General features: G+C 41.2%; 3 protein-coding genes across 3 annotated transcripts; 2 read left to right on the forward strand and 1 right to left on the reverse strand.

The window, feature by feature from the left end:
* Positions 1-287: 287 nt before the first annotated feature.
* itih6 (inter-alpha-trypsin inhibitor heavy chain family member 6) lies at positions 288-13,608 on the forward strand (the record flags this gene model as incomplete). The annotated part of the gene is made up of 17 exons (XM_079226328.1): positions 288-401; positions 1,072-1,107; positions 2,794-2,948; positions 4,589-4,699; positions 4,834-5,081; positions 5,753-5,922; positions 6,049-6,165; positions 6,279-6,450; positions 6,571-8,151; positions 8,282-8,308; positions 8,500-8,517; positions 8,635-8,682; positions 8,760-8,789; positions 8,913-8,960; positions 9,062-9,175; positions 9,301-9,684; positions 10,311-13,608. 17 exons carry the CDS (start codon positions 288-290, stop codon positions 10,562-10,564), a joined length of 3,627 nt encoding a protein of 1,208 aa, XP_079082454.1. The 3' UTR covers positions 10,565-13,608.
* A 95-nt stretch (positions 13,609-13,703) lies between these two features.
* gdi1 (GDP dissociation inhibitor 1) lies at positions 13,704-18,308 on the reverse strand (the record flags this gene model as incomplete). Its single annotated transcript, XM_079226726.1, has 11 exons — positions 13,704-13,856; positions 14,373-14,427; positions 14,574-14,718; positions 15,449-15,620; positions 15,750-15,849; positions 15,976-16,107; positions 16,347-16,545; positions 16,651-16,785; positions 17,007-17,106; positions 17,325-17,432; positions 18,264-18,308. The coding sequence occupies 11 exons, from the start codon at positions 18,306-18,308 to the stop codon at positions 13,704-13,706; spliced, it is 1,344 nt and encodes a 447-aa protein (XP_079082852.1).
* A 1,633-nt stretch (positions 18,309-19,941) lies between these two features.
* LOC306743161 (V-type proton ATPase subunit S1-like) lies at positions 19,942-24,957 on the forward strand (the record flags this gene model as incomplete). Its single annotated transcript, XM_079225652.1, has 10 exons — positions 19,942-20,063; positions 21,044-21,164; positions 21,643-21,717; positions 21,813-22,006; positions 22,107-22,144; positions 22,245-22,330; positions 22,476-22,699; positions 22,796-22,831; positions 23,583-23,820; positions 23,958-24,957. 10 exons carry the CDS (start codon positions 19,942-19,944, stop codon positions 24,168-24,170), a joined length of 1,347 nt encoding a protein of 448 aa, XP_079081778.1. The 3' UTR covers positions 24,171-24,957.
* Positions 24,958-25,179: the final 222 nt, after the last annotated feature.

The following is a 25,179-nucleotide window of genomic DNA, read 5'->3' on the forward strand; positions in this document are numbered from 1 at the left end:
ACGCAACTTTCTGAGTGAGCTTTATGCATTTATGCAATTTTTTTCTCCTTTTTTTTCTCCCCCCAACATCTGACGGATGTTTAACAATTATCAGAACACATTTTATTCTCACTGCAGTTGAGCCGTCTAAATTAAGCCGAGGTGAGGGAGGGGGGAAAGACTGCCCCTTGCACAACATAACTTGTGTAAAATGTGAAGTATGTGCACTGCGTCCTGCTGCATGAGCTTCCTCAGTCCCGCTGACAACGTGAGACCACTTCACCTTGGAGTCTAAAACCTGAATTACTATGGACATGATGAGCTTAAAGATTCAGTGCATTCTAGTGTTCATCACTTTCTATGTGCAAGAGGGATTATCAAAGGCTTATGAAGCAAACCTTGGAGCAGAAGATCTTTTACAGGTATATTCTCTTTTTATTTACCCTTTTGCCTTTTCATTGATTGTTGCAATTTGTGCCACTTTTTGAAATACCAGGCTAACAATAATGATATATAACTTGTAAACAATAATGACTGAACTTCAAGCTCAGTCAAAAATATGAGGTTGATTGGTCTGCAAAACAGATTTAAAAGTCCTTTTTCCTTAAGTGAGCTTCAGCAGCTCTTATACAACCAGTACAGTGTCTCACTTAGTGCGAACATATTAAATTGCCCTATTTTTTACATCAATTAAATGATTTATATGTTTAGCTATAAATGGTTTCCACTCCTAAACTTTTATGTTAATGTTAAATTCCCAGCAAGGACCAGTGTATGTGGTAATGTATTGACACAGCAATGACTTCTGTGCAAAATTACCATTTGAGAGCAAACCGTGCAACCCTCACTGGCCCTGTATACAGTGAAAGCATTTATTTCCAGTTCCACTTCCCTTCATTCATGAATGGCTTTGATTCAGGCTATTTTGACCCAACAGTCACATAGTCAGATTGTGGAGATTACTTCAAAAAGGAGGCATTTTGAACAAACAGTGGTTCTAATAAATTATGCAACATCACATTGTGCCATTGGGTTTAATTAAAAGCACATTTTGCAAAATGCACTTCATTAACTTGCTTGTTTCTTTCCCAGAGAGTAAGACGTCAAAGCAAACCAACAAAAACAGTGGTAAGTTTATAAATTTAATAAATCATAAATTGTGTTACATAAAATACCAATTGTTAGTGTAAGATTGGATCACATAATTCTTCAAAATATGAGATTCTCCCTTTCTTCACTCCTGTTAAACATGTATTATATCTATGAATGCAAGAGGAAAGAGTATATTTTAAAGGTCTGTTACAGACATTTCATATATTATACTTGTCTCTAATATTAGATTTGTTTAGTTACATTTTGGCATGGTTATTTAAATGAAAGCATCTGAAAAGTTTAGAGAGGAAAAGTCAACAACTACTAGAGACATGGCAATTGGGCCAAGACGGATTAAGATGGCTTAATCTTAAAGAAATTGTATTTTGCTCATATGTTGTTGTTTTTTTATGTTAAATTTTGTTTTGAATAGTGTCAAATAAACGTAGTGCAGTAAAAAGCACAATGTTTCCCTCTTTAATGTAGTGTAATGGACATAAAAATAATCATAAAATGAGCTTGGACGGCACTCAAGTAAAAACTACTTAGTTTTTTCCACCACTGATACAAAGTGACTCTCAGAACGAGCTTCACAGACAGGAAAACACCATCAGCACCTCTCAGGGGATCATCAGTAGCTCCACTGTGTTTTCCCTCAGTTTGCATCAAGGTTAACTGTGAAGCAATCCTCTGCAAGCATACAGTCATTTGGTTTGTGTAGCACAAACCACAGCCTTCCTAAATACCAGTGAGCTGTGGGGCTGATGTGGCTCTCTTCCTCCTGCCGTCTCCTCATCGTGCAGTAATGTGGCCAGCGACGACCAGATTGGTCTCAGTAGGCGCCGGCGTTACCCAAGTAAACAAGAGGTGGACAGAGACGCCATGCGTTGTGTTGTAGGGCAAACCGTGGTATGGGAGGGTCGTGTAAGGGTGGTGCGTTTAAGTAAGCATACATGGTTGTCTGGTAGTCATATATGACACCTGGTCTGTGTAAAAATGTGGCATGAACCCCCAGCTATGATCTGTGAGGATGACAGTCATACACAGAGTGGTGGTATGTAGCTAAGTAGCCTACATTTGCTCAAGTACTGTTTTTAAATTCAAATTCAAGGTACTGAACTTGACTTGAGTATTACATCTTAGAGGTCAAGATTAAACTTTTTTAAATGTGTCTGACAGCTTTTGTTACTTTTCGGATTCCATATTTTAACACACTCCCTGCACAATGGAAACAATGTAACTCCTCATTTGGTGATTTCAAATGTTTGCGACAAACTGATAGATGAAGCGTTTCTTTATGTGTTGAGAAAATCGTCCTACTTCTTAATCTAGATAAACAATTTAAAAAGCGTCTTGGATCAGCTGGATAAAGCATCGTCTCAAAGCTGAGAAAAGGCAGTTTCTCTGAGATTATGAACATTTGACATTTTAAATAATGGATGGTTCTCACAGGACAGCGATGCTACAACCATATCATGATCTTACAGTATATGATGTATTGCTTTAATTAAACTACACAACAGTAGGTAAAATTAGCACAACCATAATCTACAACAGTAAAATGCAACATAATGCAGCAGTAGTATTAATCCATATCATGATAAACAACACTGACAGAAAACGTTTTTTTTCACAATGACTACTTTTACTTTTGATTGGTCCATTTTGCCTATACATACTTTTAAGTAATATTTTGAATACGTGTATTTGTGATGTCACTAGCTGAAGGTGACAGACTACCATGTGAAATGTTCAGTGGTGTCCCGCTACGCTATCACCACCGTCCAGAGTTCAATATGGAACCAGCTCCCCATCACCAAGGAGGCTGCCTTTGAGGTGGACCTTCCCTCCTCTGCTTTCATCTCCAACTTCACCATGTGAGTCATCGCCTTTCTCTTCTACAGTGTACAGCGTTTCTACATCACTACTTCCTGTATTTGTTATTATTATTATTATTATTATTATTATTATTATTAGTGTATTTGATTATTTTTCAATTTTCTTTACTTCTAATCTCTAACATCACTAGGAAGTCAGGAAATGCAACGGATACTGATCTCACTTACGGTGTTTTGGATGGTAATTCCTCCCAATAAATGAGGGTCAAAAGTATTGACAGGAAATATTATTTATTGCCTGTATATATAATATTCACCTTCAATATGGTGATACATTTAAATAAACACAAGTAAAGTACTTATTTATGGGCAGCATCCAGAAATAAAACTTCAGAAGAATTATGTCAGGAACTAGAAATCCGGTCCAGAGGAAAGATGCATAATTTGATTACTAAGGTTTGCTCAGCGCTCTCTTTCAAAAATGCTAAATATAAACAAAACAAATAAGCCAACATTGAAGGCCAAACACCAAACCTGGAGCTGGATTTGGGAGCGGAAGCAGGTCAGGAGGAGGGGGAACCTGAGGGCAGATGAATACCAGGCTTTGTAAATGCAAGTCAGAAAGTTAATAGAGAAAATGACAGGAGTTTGCCCAGTCCCTCTTTTCTCCCCTGCACCATTTACTAAGGCAGCCTGCCAGTTTAGATACGCTACACACACACACACACACACACACACACACACACACACACACACACACACACACACACACACACACACACACACACACACACACACACACATACATGCCTACATGACTGTATGTATGCGTGCCTACATGGAGGTGGATGTAGACTGCTATTTTTTAAGTATGTGTGAGTCTGGAGCGAGTACAGGTTTTTCTTTTACAACCATAATTCTTCACTTCTGTGTTTCATTGACACGCACTCTTACACACACATCTTTTCTCACTTAGAACCTCTACAGTCGTCTGCACATCACCAAATACCCCAGAGGGGTAAATGTATTGCGTCAGTTCTTTGGCATTTTTGTGTCTAACTAAGAACTCTGTGTTCTGTGTGTAGGTCACTGATGTACACACGTTCCTTCACCCCCTTTCGTCCGGCCACACATATAAATACGAGCGCCTCCATTTTCCACTCTTGCCATTCTGCTCTGTTTCTCAAACAAGACCCTCTTCAAGCCAGTGGGTTTATTTTAGTTAGTCCTTGATGTTATTTTTCTTGACTTGACCTTAATTTAGTACCTTATCACGTGACATCAGTGGTCACCAAAGTGGAGTGGTGGTTTTGGTTGGGATTTTGGCGGGTGGAGCCGGCAGCGGCACTCCCTCGGAGCGTCATCTGCCTGCAAGATCTCCCTTCATTATTGCTGTTTTTAGAAGGAAATTACTCTTTTCCACTCGCCCTGTTTATGACCCCCCCCCCCCCCCCCTCTCCCACTTCCCCTTTACATGTTTTGAACTCCATTTGTAAACAAGCGTGATGCGTGTTTGTGAAGCAGCTTTGTGATCGCTCTGGAAATACAAGCAGCAAAATACAGTAAATCACGCTCAGCAACTCAATGCGGGCCAGGCGTGTTTCTGACTGAAATATAATCTGGCTACTGTGACTCACACAGAAAGCTGTTTCTTCTTCCTCTTTCCTCTCTCCCATCAGCACCTCCAATGGCAAGGTGTATGTGGCCCAGGTGAAGGAAAGAGCCGCTGCCAGGAAAATTTACGATGCTGCTAAGAAGCAAGGAAAAACTGCTGGACTTGTTGCGACAAAGTCAGTCCCAGGTTTTTTCTTTTTTCTTTAACTTCCTCAAAAATAAAACTTCTGAATGTTTCTTTTGCAATGTGAGACTGACATGCAATCCAATTTAAAGATATTTGCTTCCCTCTTACTCTGCTGCGTTCCAGAGAGAGGGAGATTGAAAAGTTCCGTGTGGCAGTCAGCGTGCCGTCAGGAGCTCGGATGTCCTTCTCCTTGACCTACGAGGAGCTGTTGCCTCGTCGACTCGGCCGCTATGAGCTTAGTTTGGGTTTGAGGCCAGGACAGCCTGTGCAGAACCTCACGTTAGACGTCAGTATAATGGAGCGGACGGGCATCAGTTTCATCAAAGCCTTTCCTCTCAAGGCGAGTCGGCTGCTCTCCAACACTGCTCAAGGTGAAATATGACAGAGTTATTACCTGTCATTTATTTGAATTGGGATGAATAACTCTCAAAGGAGAAAATCAACCTTTTTAAAGTACAGGGACACCGCCTTTTACCCACCATCAGGTGTATAGAGCCTTGACTGTAAAAGCTTTAAGGAATCTCAAGAGACATCCACCTTGTACCACTTATTTAGAGAATTAATAACAATTCGTTGATTGACATCAGTGTTTCAAGGAATAGTCATTCATAATATTTTGGGAAATAAGCATATTTACTTTTTCCAGGAGTGTTAGATTAGAAGATTGATGCCATTCTTATTTTTCCATTAAATATAATTGTAAGCTTAGCTTTGCATAAAGAATAGAAACATGGAAACAGCTAGCTAGGTAACAAAGTCCTGTTGTAACTGTGAGATTGACATGAAACTCTTGGAAATCACTGCACCCAGCCAAGAAATAGCCCGCCTTTTTAATGCCCCATACGCCACATCTTTTATGGAAAACAAAAACACAACAAATGTGCTAAGCTTAGCTAAGCTAACAGGCTGCTGGGTGTAGCTCCATATTACCGTACAGACTTGAGAGTGGTACCTAGGCAAGAAAGCAAATGTCTAACTATTAATGTCATAGAAATATTTAATGCAGTCTAATTACTACCACATGGATGCTACTTTCCTACAGGTGATGCAGATGCCCCTGCCTCCACTCATGTTGAGCATAGCGCTGGCTGTGCTCGGGTTCGCTACAGTCCCACTCTACAGCAACAGAACAGCATCTCCTCCAAAGGTCTTAACGCAGACTTTATCATCCAGTATGACGTGGACCTCAGAGATCTCATGGGGGAAGTCCAGGTCAGGAGTGTCTGTTTAAGCCTGGCCTGTCAAATAGACATGAGTATTTGTCACAATACAGAAATGTGTTGTTGGTAACAGTAAACGTTGTCTTCTCCCCCAATTATTTTGTATAATTTCTCTCAGGTATATGATGGCTACTTTGTGCATTACTTCGCACCCAGAGGGCTTCCTGTGGTTCCTAAGGATGTTATATTTGTCATCGATGTCAGTGGCTCAATGATCGGCACTAAGATGAAACAGGTAAAGTGGACAACCTCATGGTTCTACAATGAGAACCTTTGTGAACATATAACAATATTCTGCAAAGAAAATGTGGAATTTGTGTCAATAATTCTAATATTTTTTGTCAGTAGACCAAGCAGGCCATGGGCACCATTCTCGGGGACCTTAGAGAGGGAGACCACTTCAATATCATCACCTTCTCAGACAAGGTTCACACCTGGAAGAAAGGACGAACAGTCCGGGCGACTCGGCAGAATGTACGAGATGCCAAAGACTTTGTAAAGAGGATTATTGCAGAGGGATGTGAGTTGAAATGTGATACTGTTTGAGTTGTGACATTGCAGCCAAGGTGATTATCGTATCAAGCTTCCTTATTGTTTGTTCTCTTCCTTCAAAACTGATTATTCCACCCTTCTGTATCAGGGACCAATATCAATGCAGCTCTGCTATCAGCTGCCCAGCTCGTCAACCCTCAATCCTCCGACTCCTCCAACCACCTCTCCTCCCGTCGTGTCCCTCTGGTAATTTTCCTTACTGATGGGGAGGCAACCATCGGAGTGACAGCTGGTGACACCATCCTTAGCAACGCCAAGAAAGCTTTGGGCTCCTCCTCTCTGTTTGGCCTTGCCTTTGGAGACGATGCAGACTTCCTCCTCCTGAAACGCCTGGCTCTGGATAACCGTGGCGTGGCGAGGATGGTGTATGAGGATGCAGACGCAGCCTTGCAGCTGAAGGGCTTCTTTGATGAAGTAGCGAGCCCTTTGCTATCAGACATCCAGCTGTCGTACCTGGACGATCAGGCGTTTGACATCACCCACGCCCTGTTCCCGAATTACTTCCAAGGCTCGGAGTTGGTGGTGGCTGGGAGGGTCAAACCAGGAGTCAACGACTTCAAGGTATCAATGTCCGCCACTGATTTAAAGCAACGGGTCAAGTTAGAGAACGATGTGTTGATTTCCCACGCTCAAGGGAATGGGAGTGAAGAATCGCTAGACTGTTCGGGAGGTTTAGAAGGAATATCCAGTTTTGTGCGTCGTCTTTGGGCGTACTTCACCATCAAAGAGCTCTTACAGGCCAAACTGAACGCTACTGACCCTGCAACTCAAAGGTTACTCGCAGACAAGGCCACCAACCTATCCCTCAAGTATAACTTTGTAACACCAGTCACTTCTTTAGTTGTAGTTAAGCCAGACGCAGATGAAGCAACTCCAACCACCATCAAACCCACCATCGCAGTCACTATAACCACGACAGCAACGACCTCTGCCGCCGCCAAAATATCAGCTGCTGGTCCTGCAAAGAAGCCCAGCTCACCTTCTAACCCCAGGTCTGAAAAAAATAAACCAGACCCTCCCCAGCCACCTCCAAAGCCAACAAAAAAGATCACATCACCAACTTCAACAACAAAAACAGCACCATCCAAGAGAACCTCAACAACGTCAAGTCCCAGCTCTGTCAAAACTGCCCCAGCTCCATTCTCGGGTAAAAAGCCCACTCCTTCCAACAATGAATCCAAAACGGCCTCACCTCCTCCTGTCGGTAAGATACTCACCTCTCTGCTGAATGCTCTAAAAACAGCGCCACCCCCTGCACCTGGAAAAGTGTCCACCCCGCAGCCCAAAGCCTTGAAAACAACCACGCCCTCCACAACCAGCACAACGCTAACGTTCACCACCAGCACCACACCTGCGCTCAGAACCGACCCTGCACCTCTGCCCGGGAAACCCCTTACCCCTCAGCCCAGTACAGCGAGGACAGCTCTGCATCCGGTCAAAGTGGCTGTGCCCTCCGTAGAGGCAGAAAACACCTCCACATCTGCTCCAGAAATCACCACCGCTCTGCCCGAGCTGTTGTCTCCGCTCACCTCTCCCACCCCGGCTCCAGTTCCAGCTGTGGATGATAACAACACAGAACTGAGCATCGCAACCTTTGTGTCGGCGACCTTTGCTCCTATGCCTGGTGTGACAGATGGGCCACGCCTGTGGGAAGCAGCAGGGCTTCTGGGTAGGTTATGCTCTGGTTTGTCTGTCAAGTCTAATCTGCATTCATCAATCAAGTAGTTTCAAGCTGAATATCAAGGATGCAGACTTTTGTACATGTATTCCTAATTGAATGATATTTATCTCTCCACTAGATGTCTCTACTTTCATTCAAAGAAAAGGTAAAAGGGAATTTTCTCTTTATATTTCAGGGACAGACCACTTTTTGTCCTGAATTTTGAATTACAATTTATCTGGTAAAAATGAATCAAATATATTAAGATACTCTGACAGCTATTTATGATGTACCATGATAATCAGCTACACGACAGCATTGGAACTGAATATAAATCTAATGTTCTATCTCTCATAGATATCGACCTCGTAAAAGGTGAGTATAACCTTTAATGCTTGTTTTACGTTTCTTGTTTTACGAATTCTAAACTCCCTCATGAGCAGCAGAACGTGAATTGACTTTCAATTCCCAATGCTTGCCTTCATTTCCCAGACTATGATGCAACCTATGACTATGACTACGATCTCAACTATGATGCCTGTAAGTTTCAAATTCTTATTGGAGGTGATTCTTTGCTTTTCAGGAGCCTAACAATATATTGTTTTACTTATTTCTAGGGGATGATACGGCAGACTCTGAACCATTTGGTAAGTATTCAGTGGGCGTTGTTAACAGTAATACGTTTATTGTATGAGACACTAATTGCAATATCTGTATACCGTAGACCTGTCATTGATTTCAGTGTTTAGTTGAATGTATTGTGCTTTTAGATGATGCTCCTTCCAGATTGAGCACCGTCCGGGTCTTCTCCTCATCAGGTCAAGAACTTAACATTTTATGTTTTCACTTACAATGCCATATACATTTTCATATTTTATGTACCTGCGTTATATTAATGCTCACATGTGGTCCGTTGTAGTTGATGGAGATCCTCATTTTGTGGTCCAGCTGCCAAAGCTGCATGAGAACCTGTGTTTCACAGTCGACGGAAGAGCTAATGACGTCCTCAGGCTGTTGGAGGAACCAGAGAGAGGTATGCTTCGAAATAATATCTCTCGTTTCAGTTTTGTGTATGAATACACGTTTTAAGATCAACTTTTACCAGCATGAAATAAGCCAGGTATTACTAAATGTGTGCTCCCTGTGTTTCTCCTCAAGGCATCATTGTTGACGGCCACCTAATGGGAGCTCCCTCCAAGCACGGTGTAGAAGACCGCCCCCGAACTTACTTCGACCGGCTCACCATTTCCTCATCCACAGCCGGCTCTGGTGACATCATGATCACTCTCTCGTTGGACGCTGTAGTGGTGGAAGGGGAAGGGCGGGATACTCTTCCCTTCAATCAGCATGGGTCCGTGGCGAGGCAGGGCGTGACGGTCACTGTGGACAATCATCAGAGCTGCTGGATTGAGCTGAACAAGGGTGTGAAGTTCCTGGTTATGTTCCATCACTACGAACACCCCAGCTACCTACAGATGGCTCACCTGGGTTTCTACATCACAGATGGACGGGGGTTGTCTGCCTCAACCCAAGGCCTGCTGGGTATGTACACATCTGCTCTTCACTGTCAGCTTTCACTGAATCTGTCTATGCTGCTCACTCTCCTGCATTCATACTGAAGTGGACTGCAGAACTGTTACCATCCAAATGTACTTTAAGTATCAAAAATGAAGTAAGAACTGCAGAAAAAAATGTCCCGTGACTGATATGTTATTATATATGACATTATTTGATTGATTGCCATAATGAAGCATTAGTAGAATCAAATTGCTGTTGTAGCTGACTTCTTTATATACAGTTAAGTAGTAGTAGTAGTAGTAGTAGTAGTAGTAGTTTTTTACTCAAACATTTATTTAAATACAATTAGCATCTTTGGTGGAATTGTAACAACTCATAAGTATCTGAAATGTGACAAGGTTGGAAACCACTGGTTGACTCTTAAACAAGGCGTTTAAGAGTATTTTGTAATCTTATTTTAGGTTTCATATGTAACATTTTAAAAGCTAGACTGTTGGATAAATGCAAATAATACAATACTTCCTTCTAAAATGTAGGGGAGCAGAAAAATAAAGTAGCATTACATTAACATACTTAAGTACAAGTACCTCTGTACTAGAGTAAATGCACTTAGTTACTCTCCACCTCTGCTGTCCTTTGTCTGCCTACAGGCCAGTTCCAGCACGCTGACATGAGCGTCAAAGCGGTGAAAGATTATCTGGGTGGAGATGAGCACAATGAAGCCATTTCAGCCGCGGGGATCCTGAGATGGGGATCAGAGAAGATGCTGGTCACCTTGCAGGACAAGACGCTGAAAGACACACTGCGGAAACGCCACATGGGCAAGTGTTGGGTGGTGCCCAAGGCCGAGGTAGAGAGACTACTGGGTCATCCATACGAGAGCTACGTGGTGGATCATGTGTAATTCTAGCCGAGTCTGCTCCGCCTTGTTGGCTCTCTGCTGCACAGCTCAGGTCACAGCAGTTATCGTGGCACGGTTATTGGACAAAGGATGAGCAAGAAATTGGGACTCTGTGAGGCTGAAATGACACTTGGCCACACATTGTCTAATATTGTGTAGGGAGGAGTGGAACACAGGTGTGGTTAGAGGAAAAGAGGGGGTGACATTTTATAAGACTAATGAGGATATATGGTTCGGAAAATATAATGAAGGATTGAACGATGCGGACGTCCTCATCAGTGAATTGGATTTGGAACCGAGCTCTGTGTTCTGTATCTATGACGCCGTGTTCTCCTGTTCGCATGGCAACCACAAAATGTCCATCTATGCTGCAGCAGTTTGTGCTCGCTCCAACATGTCTCGCACACTGTTCACGACTTTAAAGATGTTTATTGGATTATTCTTATATTTCATCTTGGAATGATTATTATGCGACAACTTGTAATTAGAAAAACTGTATCATTCTGTAAGTACAAGTGTATATAAATATATTATTGTATGTACGTGTAGATACTCTTTCCACAAAACAAAAAAAGGGTCTTTCCAGGTTTGCCATGTGCTTTTTATTTTTCTATCATTTCATTCATAGTTTAATTCATTTTATTTGTTACACAAGACATTAGGCATTGCTCACAAACTAGTGATCAAACAAAGACAGTAAGTTGTCTACTACTCAGCCTGAACTATTTTTTTTGTCAATTTTAAGGGATATTGTCAATAGTGGTTTCCAGAAATGCCAAACTGGATGGAAATTAAAACAGTACAACCACACATGAGGCTTTTGTTTTCAATAAATAAAAAGATATGACAGTATCTGATGCTGAAGAAGGGCAGGGAGGGAGGGCTTCAGATATGTCTATATTCAAAAAGTATTCCAGTTTTGATCAGATAACATGTTTCCAGGATGAAGACCACACACAGTGCTGAAAGATGCACAGCGTGAACAAACAGCTGGATAGATTTTAATTTCAGCTCCACGACTGACTGTTGCTTTTATTCTTCCTTCAGAACTGGCTTCTTAGGAATGCTAATAATCACAGTAAATCATGATGCAACACTGGAATGATCACTGGATAAGGTGAACGTACACGACACAGCAAATAACAAACAAAAACAAAGAATTTCTGTGTGCATCACTTTAAAATCCATTTTTATCATCAGAACAGAATCTAATAGCATAGCATATTCAGCATTTGACATAAACCTTTCCACAATACATCAGTGAAATTCAAATAAATAGAGCATAACAATAAGACACGTCAACACCCCAAACACGGGATAACTTTGTTTAGAGTTGCTCGGGGACTTGTCGTGGTGGGTGAAGTGAGATGGAACTGCTTCAGTGTTTTAAAGAAAACGATCAGGGCATCTCATCTGTTGAATACAATATCCCTTCTATAGCATTCAGTCAGATCTGCGGAGCAACAGACACCAACAAACTGTATTTTTAACATTGCCAGCAACTTTTGCCAATAACAGCGACACCATTTTTGGCACTAGACCGACCTGCCACTAACGATTAGTTAAAACAAAGCAGTCAACTGTTGAAAGGGCCCAAACATTTTAATAAGACCCCAAATTAAGGCTAAAACCAAATAAAAGCATCTTGGTTCATTCTTGCGAGGCAGCACCTACAACTGTGGCTCCATACTTTTGCTACAAAGTCTTTGAAAGTTATGGGAATATCCAGCTTTTCCCTCTATTTAACAACTACAATTTTCCATAGGATTTAGTCCCCCAGGGAATGACTTACCTAAATGACATACACAAGGGTTGAAACAACCAAGACACGATCTGGTGCTTTCACTGAGCCGAAATTTCAGTCTTCATCCTCTTCACTCAAAAGTGAAACTTTCCAAAATCCAAAACATTTCCCACTTGCATTCTTTTCTCCACGACACACTTCCTCGCATCTCAACAAGTGCAATTTGCCGTAATCAATTTGTTTTTCATCGCTCATTCCAAATACTTCATAGAAAGCATCGCCTAACACTAGAAAAATCATGCCCATGCCTCATTTGCTTCGGACATTCCCTTTTCTTTTCCAATGTTGCACTTATAGACCACAGTTTCAACCTCAGATCTGTAAACTTCATAAATTCAGCCAGTGAAATGGTCACCAAATATATAGAAATAAAACTCTTTAATAATTTAAAAATGTTAGAATGTAAACTATTCAAATTCAAAATTAACATCACACAACAGAGATAAACAAAGGAACAGTTTTTTGGGGGTTTTGGAGGAGGTGGGTGACAGTTATTAGCCACTGGTTAGCTTGCCTGCTAGCACAGGGAACACAACAGCATTGCAAAGTGAGCACGATCAGTTGACAGAACAGCCCATTTATATGTAATTTTTCATCACATTTTTTTTTCTCGCCTGACCGACAGATTTTGCAAGAGAAAAAAGGAGCGCCGTCTTTTGACGAGAAACAGGTAAAAGACCAAGTTAGAGGAAAGTGAAAGCAGGGTTGACAGGAGCGATGTGTGGAATGGTCCAGCCTTCATACCGCAGTGTCATTTTAAGTCTATGTACAATACTACTGTGTGTAAAAGATGCATGCATGTCAACTGGAGGTGACCCTTCCAGAGGATTCTACACTAAGCCATTACAGATCTCTCATGTTAGAGCTCGCAGTTCAGACCTTTCAATCCCATCAATCTTCCATCCACCCAACCTCTGATAAGAGGAGAAAGACGTTACAGAAAGAATGAAATGAGTTGAAAATTGCCAACAACAAGTAATAAATTCACTTCTAATGATAGTAGTTAAGACATGATTATACTGTAAATTCTACAATGGAATGAAAGACCTTATCAACCCTGCTTTTCAGTGACAGAGATAAGGATTGTGAGTATTTGTACGGCGTGTATGTGTGTGTGTGTTTGTGAGCGTTTGTGTGTTTGAATGTGTTTCAAGAGAGAGAGAGGGACGTCAGGAAAAGGAGGCAAACGGCTGAGGGCAGGCAGAGTTCAGGAACACACCCTATCCGCCTCGCTCCCACCCGTTTGTTTTTAAAGGCCGTCTACCACGAGCACCGCCGCACTCTTTTGCCCCGCCTTCCCTCCCGGTCCCGCCCTCTCTCGGAAAGCCCCTCTACCACTCACTGCTCATCCTCCCCAAACACATCGTTCTGTTTGCGCTTCATGTTCTCAAAGTCAAAGTCGCTGCCCGTCATGCGTTTGTAGATGTCCTTGATGTCGTTGCAAGTGGTCTCAAAGTGAGTGGTGGCATCATAGGACCTTGAGGCGAAGACCTGGGAAAGATCAAAATAACAGGAGTGAGAATCTGCAGCCTTGCTAGCGGCACTGTGAGTTGAACTAAATGCTTACATCAGCATGCTAACACGCTGGCAGAAATAATGCTAACCTGCCGACGTTTAGCAGGTAATGGTTACAAAGTTCACCATCTTACTTTAATCTAACTCCGTGTCATGAAGGTCAATCCATTATAATATATTCTATTCTTCCCGCAGCAGGATAGGGGCAGCTCTGATGGAAACATTGTAATTATGGATGAAGCGTTTGCTGAGGAGACTAGCGTAGCTAGCTAGCGATGTGACCTTTAACTCCATATTAGCTTTATAAGTAAAATTGTAATAATATAAACACACATGCAAGTATCTGACCATATATAAAGACACAATGGCAACTTTCTATAATGCAGTGTGCAATTTTTTAAAAGAAACAGTTTTGGACAATCTAGGTTTCCAATCAACAGCGATGACATCATTTCGTTTTTTCTCAGGACACTTAAACTTTTCTTCTCTTACCTGGCTTTCAGTGCCATCATCTGTGGGCTCATAAAGGTCACTAATAGCCACAAACCTGTCAAAAGGAACAAAACAAAACTCCATTAACAAGTACTATCATGAGGCGTCGTCCATATATTTTATTTCACATTGTCGTCATGTTGAGTTTTATAGCCTGCTTGTTTGTAAAACCATAGATGCATGAATTGTTAGAATGCTGACTTTTGGTCGATGGGCTCCAGCAGCTCCAGGGCTGGCTCTATCTCCGCCTCGGGCTCGCTGGTTTCCACTGTGGTGCTGACGATGGCAATGTACTTCCCCTGGGCTGCCACATTGTGAGCATAGGAGATCATGCACACGTAGATGTCTGGAGAGTTGACAGAAAGATTAAGAGGAGAAAAGATGCATTAACTTGGCTTTATTTTGGCCACTTGGTGGCAGTGGAAACAAGCTGTACACACAACAGTATTATCCCCCTTAAAAGGTGATTTTGGAAAGTTGCTAATTTACGCACCCAGCAGACGTGGAGAAACATTAACGTTTCATTCTAGTGATGCTTTTGGTACCCTACAATGTTCATACTCTCCTTTTAGCTCTGTCTAGTTATTTAGCTGTTAAATGTTCAACTACATTCATTATCTAGTCACTAACTTTGTCTGTCATGTGGTGCTGGGACAGCAGTTTTTTAGAGCTTTTCTCCTGAAAACAGTCAGCTGCGTCTGGAAACAAGCTGATGAGAGCAGTGAAAGTGATCCAGGACATAAATGTTGATATAACAACATATATTATAGCTGCTTTTAGTTGTTTTTTTTATGTCAATGATATGATGTGAATATTCAAAATGTTTTAGCGCTTAGGGATTATGACCTTTTTTGCTATATAGCTCAAAGCTATGGGGGGAATCAAATTGGCCTGTTTCCCTTTTGGAAATATGCATGGTTGATTTGTCATCATAAGAGTGCTCCTTGATATCTCCGGAGCTTTAAATCAAATCAATTACATTGAACATAAAGGGCATATTTGTATCTCTGCTACAATTTCTAAGAACTAAACTAGTCCATTTAGCTGATGAGTCAAACAGTGACAATGATCCTTACCAGAGTTGCGGTTGACTTGATTCTGAGGGATGATGATCTGGCAGGAGTTGGAGTCATTAGTGTTTTTGATGGGGTGGCTGAGGACGCAGATCACACGGATAACCTGACCCGCCTTCCGGACGCGGTCCGTGATGTAGCTGGGGTCGCAGATGAGCTGCTTACAACGAGCCACCTGCAGCAGGAATGACACGGCAACGCACATGAAGCATTTCAAAAGGACTTACTTCTGTGTCCCTTCTGCTTGAATAAACTTATTGACTGATTGTAAATCTGCATAATCATGGGCAATAAATCATCGCACCTCGCCCTCAGACTTCACTCCAACCACATGGCCATCTTCCATCACTATCTCCTCCACTGGTTTGTTCAGCATGTAGGTCCCTCCATAGATTGCACTCAATCTACAATGACAGATGAATAAGAATGGTTAAATCACAGAGTGGGTTAGCACTTTTGTATTTACTATTGAAGGCCAGCTGGAATCTATAATAAAGCACTATATATATAGAATATATATTAACAATAACCTGGCAAATCCCTGTGGCAGCTCTCCCAGACCATACAGGGGGTAGAGGTAGGGGCTCTTTCCATACCGTGCCAGCGACTCACTATACAGCTTGATACGATTGATCGTCTCCAAACAGGGAACATCAAGATAGCTGAAGGAGAAGAGTGGACAACAAAGGAAGATAATGAATAGGAATAGACTGAAATAAAGAGATACCTCTAATGCTATGCATATTCACAGCTAAAAGGTATTCTAAATACAGTTTTGTTAAGGCGAAGCGTTATTAACTCGTCATTTCAGCATGTATTATTTAGTTTCCTTTGTTATATCATGTTAACATCATGTTAACATCATAAATGCAGTTTATGTTTGCTATCATGCTGTTCTTACTCATCTGTCCTGTAGAGGGCCAGGGCGTGGCCAGTGAAGTCAATGACATCCTGGCCGAGGTCAAACTTCTTGTAAACGTCCCTCATGGTTGTGATTTTGGGGTCCACACCCTCAAAGGTCTTGGGGTCATTCTCGTCAAAGTTGGCCACAAAGACTAAGAACTTGCGAAACCTTCGCTTCTCAAACATTCCCATCAGATCTGGAAATTCAATCCAAGACTTATTGATGTATACATGATCACTTAAACGTGATTTACATACTTTACTCTTGATATCTTAGATGTAGACATATTTGAGCAACTTACTTGAGGCTAGTGCCTCGGTCTCGGTCGACGGCACCTTGTAGATCTTTCCGCCTTTGTAGACAAAGCTTCCTTCCACTACCTTAAAGTCCAGGTACCGTGTCACTTCTGTGTATAGCAGCATCTTCACAAGTTGACCTGCGATAACGCAGACAAACGCATGTTACAACTAATTATTTGTCATCAAGCATTCTGCCTTAATTGCATCAAGACAGAGACTGCCACTTCCCCTTTAATGCCTTATTCCTGGGCCTTATCAGTGACACCGATTATGATCTCTCTCCTCAATATATGATGAGTGAGTTTCATGGTGATATACAAATGTATTGACTAGACGAAATCAGTGATCTGGGACTGACCGTTGGCCATGAGAAACTTGGGGATGAGGTCGACGTTCCAGTCCCTTCCTCTGCCCATTGACTCGGGCGGACTCTCTGGAAGAGTGAAGCGCTTGTACAGCTGTAGAAAACAACAGTAAAGAGAAACATAAACAACATCCTGCGAGGATGAAATCTATGAAGCTGACAGAAGCCAAAGCATTTCCGGAGGATAAGGCGGTGAGCAAATGAAGACAATAAAAACAGCAGCTGATGCACAATGACACGGGATGTAAACTGAGATGTACTGAGGGATATAAAACATATTGATTGCTTATATAGAGCCCACGGGCCCTTTACCTCCTCCAGAGGGGTGATGGAGGAGCTCTCTCCACCATAGTAGGGGTTCCTGTCCATGTGGAGAACCTTTTTGCCGTTCACAGACATGATCCCGGATAAAATGCATTCCTGTGTGAAACAAGATTGAAAAGTCAATAAACAAAAAGGATTGAACATGACTTAGCAAAGGGGTCTCCCAAAGATTTAATAGAAGACACGAACGAGGTTTTGACAGAAGGGTGCAGGGAGGACAGGCGGAACGGTGTGCGCATGCGCGACAAGATCGGATCATCCCTGTATCTACTTTAGTAATAATAACAGTAATAATATGTGTGATAATGTCTATACGTAGAACAATATGCGCATGGCACTATCCCATCATAAAATACAAATGATTATGGCTAGCATTCACAAAAAGGATATTTGATACCTGTTACAAAATTGATATGGTTTAAAGGAAAATGTCGACTGTGCACGCGAGAAACCTGGATTAATATCTCATCAAATGTATCGGGCACATTTCCGCCGCATCGGGTGTGATGGGTGAAGGGAATTGCGGCGAGAGAAAGGCTCAGTCATGTATTAAACCCGTGCTCAGGCCTGCGCCAACCTCAGGATGGAGGCCTGTCTATGCAAAGAGGACCATGACACTGTGGGGTTACGCCTAAAAGATGCTACTGGGTGTAACACAACACTGAGCCGGCTGTGAGAACAAAACACTTTCTTTTGTTTTTATGCTAGACGCACTGCTTGCTTCCTGTCATGCACATGCATGTCGAAGTATATTTTAAAACATTTTTCTTGTTTCTAATGTCACAAGTACAGGGGATGCATGAGGCTTTCACTTGTGGGCTCGGACAGATGACAGGATACATGGCTTAAATAATCCTATGGAAGCTCGCACAATCAATCTGTTTCGCTTTTTTTCTTCAAAAAAGCAAATGAAGCATGACTACTTACTGTGAGCCCGGTGCCCAAAACGATCACATCATATTCCTCATCCATGTTGTATCACCGCCTTTCCCGTCTCGCCCTCTTTTTTTTGCCTTGAGAAATGAAGGATATTGAAGGAAAGAATTACCAGCGAGTCCACACAAACCGGGGATTTGAGCTCCCTTTTCTCTGCCCGCGTGCTTTAAACGACTCGTTCAAAGTTAGGTATTATTTAATAACCATTAGGCATTCATGACCAATGGAATAAACTGTCCACACTGTCACCGGCGAGGACGACCAAAGATGGCCCTGATCGTGGAGCGCTCTAGAACAATGTTAGTGCGCGTCGGAAAGTAGTGCTCATTCTCCTCCTCTCTTCCCATCATGCCACACAATGGACTCACACTGAAAGGCTGACTGTAATAGGAAACTCCGCTTCGAGCTGGCTTTATGACGCGATTCTATATATCATTAGTTCGTTTCATACTTTGGTTCAAAGTTGAACATGTTTTGGCAATTTTAAATACATACTTGCGTTCTCTATTTCTTTTTCTATCCCTCCTTTCCAGTTGTAGGCGCAGTGGTATCCCTCCGCTACCACAGCTGTGTGGTTGGGAGTTGTTTTCACTGACTGTCGTGCAAACAGGCCCGTTTTCAATAGAAAGAACATTATTTCAAAACTTTTATTTTCTCGCTTGTTTATTTATTGTGTTACTGTTATACAGCCAATGCACCATATGTGGCTGATGGGACATGATGCCACGAGGAGTGCAATGCCAAAAATGTATCAGCACCATGGACAGTTGTCAGGCATCCATGTTAGTGATTGATCAAGTTCAACATCATCTATGTCTGTCAGAGTATTGCACATTCTGTATATTGGTATTATATTGTTATAGCATCAAATGTTCCATACACTTCTCCGGTAAAAATACATACATCAATTATAAATAGATTTTTTGTTTAAACCTATAAAACAACAATTCCCCCTTGTTGCAGAAACAAAGCTAGCTGTGAATGACCACATTTTGAGATACATGCTTTTTACAGGAATTGTATGGAAAAATGGGTAATCTGAAAAGTAACTAAAGCTGTCAGGTAAATGCAGTGCAGTGAAAAAGTACAATATTTGCTTCTGAGATAAAGAACTATGTGCCATAAAAGGAAATACTCAAGTAAAGTTCAATACATCGAATTTGAAATTAAGTGTGGTGAGTAAATGTTTTCTACTTAGTTAACAAACAGTTTTACACCTATTTTTCATTCATATTAATTCCTCAATTAAAACACCATATGTTGTCATGTATTGGAGGATGTTGGCAGTATGTGAAACTATTAGGCTGTCAAGACACTTCATATCTGTATGTTGTATTTGCAAAAAAATGTCTAATGTGATATACCCCTGACTCCTTTGTTATTGTTCTATGTGTTTACTATCCCTGTATACTAAATCTGCATTATGTTATTTTGTTTAAAGAATAAAAAACTAAACACGAAGTGAAGCTAATGTTAGATAGCGTGTGTCCAGACAGAGTAAACTACTCTGGACTTTTAACACGACCAGAATAAGGTGGAAAAGCTGCGTCCTGTCGTGGTGTTGAGCAGACAGCTTGTGGGCGGGGCCGAACGAAAGAAGCAGGAAGTGCCTCACATGACTCTCAGCTGGATGGTGTCACGTGAGCAGAGCTTTGCGGAAAACGAAAAAATGGAAGGATCGAGACGTTCCAGTCGAGTGAGATTAATGGCCTTTCTTGCCCTTTTCACCACCCTTTTCGCCACAGTGAGCTGCGTTGCTCAAGTGCCACTCCTAATGTGGTCCAGCGACGGGTAATACTTACTTTTGTATTATTTATTTGTCATGTAAGACTTACTTTAGTACTCAACCGACTGTTTGTCGTGCTAGTGTGCTAACACTTGTTGCTAACTTAACTTTGTTTCTACTTGTATCATGATAATGTAAACGCTAGCTGGTCGACCTAAACCAGCTGAAATATATATATTCAAGTCTAAAAACGAAATATGCAACGTTCGTTTTGACTCATCATTTTAGTTTGATTTGGTGACGGCACAATTGTCTCTTATGCCAAACATAATGTTTGATAAATTGTTATTAATCTTGTAGTGCAATATGAAATCACTTCCCCTGTAAACTAACGTTACTAACACATTCCGTAGCTACCACAGTTCCCTAATGCATGGAGCAAACACACATATAGTACGACAATACTTTATGTACTATACTATATATAGTATACTACTCTATGTGGTGAAGAAGAGACCACATCCAGTTGAGGGTTTACAACGCCAACACATGTTTTTATATTGTAAGGACAAATCTTTGAGATAAAATAGATGGCTAAACGGGGGACATTTGTATTTACTGTATAATGTTATGGTATCTTTATTTTGTTTATTTTACTCTATTCCTATATGAATATAAGGTTCACTCTAATAGTACAATACACTTGTGAATGTAATACTTTCACTTAGAACTATGGCTGAAGAGATTATATTACTTCACTGTTGGGTTATTGTAACTTTACTCTGAATAACAAAAACACAAAAAAAGACAGTTTCAGTATTGACACAATTCCCGCAATGTTTGACTGTTGTATCTTAAACAGAAACACAATTCTGGTGGCAGTGTTGCACTGGTTAATGAATTGATTTACTTTTGAGTGCCTTAAGCAGAACAAATGTGCGTTGAAGGAATGATTTTACTTAATGTTCTGACAACCGCTACTATGAACAATTGTAAAAGATATCACAATCATTTGTTTTCCTTTTTATAATATCTGCATGTTAAGTTTACCACCACTGGCCTCAGCTGCTGCTGGTCACATCACGTCCAAAGCCCAACTGACGGCCTACTTTACCTCTGCCTTTGGCTCTGGCCCCCACACTGTGCTGTTGTTCCTGCAAGATAAGGTCAGTCCCCGAGACATGGAAACTATATTCCTGCTCTGCAGCAAACATGGTGGTTACAGTATGTCACTAAACAGATTGGAGCTAAGAGTGAAAAGTAGTGTTTAGGAGGACTACTCTGACATTTCCATAGATGTCACTGTTTGTCTTTTATATAGCCAATCCTTGGATATGGTATTTGTGTATAACAGGGCTGTAGTGAGTCATGTGTAGTTGCTCTACCGTCCCATGTGACCCTGTGTAACAGTCTTCTTACTCTGGTGTGACTGTGAGCTTTAGCATTACTTCCCCTTTCACAGCTCCTCTCCAACACATCGTTTGGGTTTGTTCTCTGTGGATCATCATTGTTTTGACTGATAAATGTGATTGATCGATGTTTTAGTTGCATTGCAATTTTGTTTGTATTACGGTACAAATATCTTTCCACTTGTTATACACTTGTTGAATAACTTGAATTATTACATTTCTTATTTGTGTTCAGTTAAGCAAAGATGACTTCACAGTCTTTGGTGGAGTGTTTGGAAATAAGCAGGATAGTGCCTTTCCAAATCTTGAGGTAGGTTTTTATACCTTTTATACATGAGTCCTAAATGAAGATGGATTTTGTCAGACTAAGAATACTGATCATTCTTTCCACGCCCTCCTCCTCAGGCTGCACTGCAGTCTTCTTCCTCATCAGAGATGCTCCCTGCTCTAGAGTGGTCGGATTCCTCTGCCATCCCAGCTCTGCTGCAAGAGAAGCTGGGGGTCTCGCCTCTGCTTGTAGACGCAGACACTCTGTCACATCTCAGCATCAACGCATCTGCCAGCAATTTACTGCTCATCAATCTTCCTTATTGTACTGGGTAAGACTTGTGTTCTTTAGCACACCAGTCAATGTATCTAAAAAGTTTCTTCTTTTTTTCTTTTTTCTTTTTCTTAACTGTTTTTTTACTGTTTTTGTAGCTTGGACAAGTCTTGCAAGGAAGTCCTGCATGAGAATGGTACGTTTTAATTTTTATGGGATTTCATACTGTAATCATTTCAGTCACTGTATAGTATGTTTCTGACATGTGCAACTTAAGTGTATTTTTCTTTCAACAGATGAAATTATTGGGAAAGTTCTGAGTATCATGAAAGACAAAGATGTCCTATACACTGCGATATACACAGGACTTCAGCCATCACGAGTAAGATATTCTAACAGCACGTCATGTACCAAAATTGTTATGATTCCTATGCCAACCCATCATCATAAAAAAAGAAAGTCAAACACAAATGTCACATGAAGAAATAAATAATCATAATATACATTTTGATTTCTTATCTCTGCAGGTGATTTCAGAGACATCTATGTCTATCCAGCCAGCGAGGCGGTCCTTGCTCCAAGCAGTTGTGTCCGATGTCGAACCACCCATCATGTTTAATGTATCCGGTAACCCTTGCATAATGCTTTGGGCTCAGAATCTCAGCATCAGCACCTCAAAAGATGTGTGGATCGACCTCGCTGCACAAACACCTTCCATGACAGGATCCTTATGCAACAGCAACAACTCACTGTGAGAGGGCCAGCATGTTGCCGCTCTTTTGTTTATTCATGTGAACTTTAGTTTTAGAGAAGTCATTTTGAATGTGTTCTTCTTTTCTCACCACAGGCTTGTCCTCAGCTATGCGTCAGGCTACACACTAAGGTAAGGTAATAGACTACAAATATGAAAAAATATTTATAAATTTTGGGCTCAAGTCTACTTGTTACATATATTACTACAGACAGCAAGCAGCTGCTTAGCTTACTAATTAACACATTATATCTAGCTCACACATATCCCCCATAAAACCATTGTAGTACACTTAACACTACAGAAATTATAAAACAAGATATGTGTTAAAACGTTTTTAGAGTTTTAGAGCTGCCGTCAGGTGGATCACGTTACCTTTGGACAGAGCTAGGCTCACTGTTACCCTCTGTCTCTGGTCTTCATTCAAAGCTAAGCTAAGCAGCTACTGAATGTGACTGAATGAGAGTGGTATTCATCTTCTCATCCACCTCTCGTAAAGGCATTAAATAAGAATATTTGCAACATGTTGAACTATTACTTTAATCTTCTTCAAATTCTCTATTATGTTAAATATTTCTGACTAAATAAACAGCGTCTTTCGGGATTATGTATCAAGGAATTGTAGACTTTATTCTTTAACATAGTTCACATTGAGACTACGTTTTGTATTATATTACGTTTTTACTCTAGTTCAGTATAAGTGCTGTGGTAGTGCTGTCTGTCATTATTTTTTTGATACTATCAGTAGAGTCAAGAATGTTCTAATCTTACATGCAGGGGTCCTATTTATTTAACAATATATTTATTATTATTATTTGTCACAATTCTAGTGATGAATACTAGTCTCGCTTTCATTGAGGAACACTCTTCCGTTGATCTCCAGGTTTGCGATGAGTCGGCGATTCTTTTCTGTGTCTGCACGGTACTGGTTCACCCTGGATTCTGTGCAGCTGCAGGCAAACGGTCTAACTGCGTCTTTCATTGGGAGCCGCAACATCTACGCCCCTGCAGAGTATTCCTTCCACTGCCAGTCTGTCACTAGCTTCCGAGATACTCTGCTCGTGCCAAACAACACCAACGCCAACACCACTCAGTGGATGCTCAATTTCATCGACTTCCAGGTACGACTGCATTTTACATCCTGACACTCAATATTCCTGAAGCAGTGCACCAAGTACTCTTTAAATGTAAAGTGTTCTTAAACTCTTTTCATCTTCCTGTTCACTCACTGAATTTTTAAATGCATTTTCTGATACAGATTCAGGGCTTCGGTTTGGCCAATGGAACGGATTTCTCCTATGCCAGTGACTGTGCAGGGTTCTTTACCCCAGGGATTTGGATGGGGCTGCTGACCGGACTGCTCATGCTGTGGATTTTAGTATACGGCCTGCACATGATCATGCAGCTAAACACCATGGATCGGTTTGACGACCCCAAAGGTCCATCGATTTCAGTGCCTCAGTCGGAGTGAAGCGCTCCCAAACACAAACACTCAGTTCCTTCAGTGCCTCCAAGGAGAGTCCTTCCTTGTCATGTAGCTTTTGTGAGCTTGGGCCTTTATTCTTTGAAGATATTTGTCCGACACAAGGACCTGTCCTTCGATATTCTCTCCTGTAGATTTCTTTCCTGAATCGTTCCACAGCTGTCTTTTGCATATTGTTATCCTGCAGGGCACAATCCATTTCCCCTCTCTGTATTTGCAAGTGCCAAAGTGGATGCACCTTTTCTATCAGTTGATTTTGTGTGCTAAAAGATGTTTTTGTGCCACTGTTGGCCAGGCACTGGCTATTTTTCCTAAAATAATAAGCAGTAATTTCTCATAACAGAGAATGTCTTCTGTGCCAAAATGAATGTGATTGCTGGATGCTGTAGGACCGTCACAGACCTCAGTTCTTACTTCTTCTTTTCCAACTCAACTGTAATTTATTGACTACTGCTTATGAAAGAAGTTCCTGTAGGCAAAGACTTTAATGCTTGTTGTGACTGTTTTGGAATTGCCTTACAAAAGTATGCTAATACTTAACCTTGGATTAGTTCTGCTGTCATTACTCAGACAAATCCAAATCAAGTGCCACCACCAATATATATCCAATATTTTCTTGACAAATTATTTATTTATGTAAAAAGTTTACCCCCTGCTTCATGTTCATCAACACATGTAATAACAGTGCCTCAGCCAGTTCTGATTTTGTCAAATGTATGAATGTGCCATGACGTGCATTGTCGCTAATTGAAAAATAAAAATCTATAAATTTTGATTTTAGCGGGCTTGTTGTGAATGCAAATACTTAAATAATGTGTGATATTTAACGTCAACCAAGGAAGCTATACAGTTTATTATTAATATATAACTATATTCAGTTTGCTTAATTAACGTACCAACCCGGTTGCCATCGTTACAGCAAGACAAAACACTGCAGGTCGAGACGGCTCTGGACTGTGTGTTCGTGTATAACTTTGCCTTTTTACTTCAGTTTTCA

This window comes from Taurulus bubalis (assembly GCF_910589615.1).
Source record: "Taurulus bubalis genome assembly, chromosome: 11".
Taxonomy (NCBI): domain Eukaryota; kingdom Metazoa; phylum Chordata; class Actinopteri; order Perciformes; family Cottidae; genus Taurulus; species Taurulus bubalis.